General features: G+C 56.5%; 1 protein-coding gene across 1 annotated transcript in view; it reads left to right on the top strand.

Moving 5' to 3' along the window:
* Positions 1 to 598, top strand: part of LOC104531053 (sodium- and chloride-dependent GABA transporter 1) — a 22,431-nt gene extending 21,833 nt beyond the window's left edge. Inside the window, exon 14 of the mRNA XM_010175832.1 lies at positions 494 to 598. Within this exon, the coding sequence (XP_010174134.1) occupies positions 494 to 598 (105 nt within the window). The remainder of the gene's footprint in view (positions 1 to 493) is intronic.
* Positions 599 to 827: the final 229 nt, after the last annotated feature.

Here is an 827-nt window from a genome sequence, read left to right as displayed (position 1 = left end):
AAGGAGACTCCACACCCTCCCTGGGCAGCCTGTCCCAGTGCTCAACGATTCTGTGATCTGCAGCAGCAGCACAGACCATAACCTTGTCAGCACGCTGCAGTTCGAGACACTTTAGAATAAATCCTGGTTGAAAAATGATGGAAACTGGGAAAATGGGTCTATTCTGAAGCCTGTGACATCGCAGGTTTCATTCCTACTTGCAGCTGGCGTTGCCAGGTGACACTTTGCCTGTGTTATACGGGTGATCCCTCTATTTCAGATAAAAGGAGGAGCTGCTGTGCTTTGTGCAGCACCAAAGCGAAGGTGACTTGCAGTGGGATGCTGCGAGAGTAGCTCGTGCTGCACACACTGTCCCCTCAACCTGTAACCAGGGCCACCTCTGAGCCTTGGGGCGAGGGGTCCCAACCCTCAGCCACTGCCACGCCCTGGCTGTCCCACTGCTGTTGTCCCCTGTCCCCCAGCTGACACGCTCTCTCCCTCTGTTCCTGGGCAGCGTTTGCAGCAGATGACACAACCCAAGCTAGAGGTGCACGCTCAGAACAACGGCCTCCAGCCCAAGATGTCCTTGAACGGGAGCGTCTCAGATGCCGCCGTCTAGGAGGAGAGCCTGGACCTCCTCACCCTGTCCCATAGCTGCTCGCACCACGTCGTCCCTTGAGCTCCTCCGACACAGCTCGCTGTCCCCAGCCCTGCAGTGGCTTTTGCTTGTTGAAGAGAGGACCTGGTGGAGGAATTCTCTCATGTCTTTTCCTCCCAGCCCAGCTTACCAAGGCTCTGCCTGAGCTGCTGCCATCAGGGTGTTGAGCGGTGACCATCTTCATCATGTA

This window comes from Antrostomus carolinensis, unplaced genomic scaffold (assembly GCF_000700745.2).
Source record: "Antrostomus carolinensis isolate BGI_N321 unplaced genomic scaffold, ASM70074v2 scaffold2609, whole genome shotgun sequence".
In the NCBI taxonomy this organism is placed as follows: domain Eukaryota; kingdom Metazoa; phylum Chordata; class Aves; order Caprimulgiformes; family Caprimulgidae; genus Antrostomus; species Antrostomus carolinensis.
The sequence above is the reverse complement of the archived record's forward strand: the minus strand, read 5'-3'. Positions and strand labels throughout refer to the sequence as shown.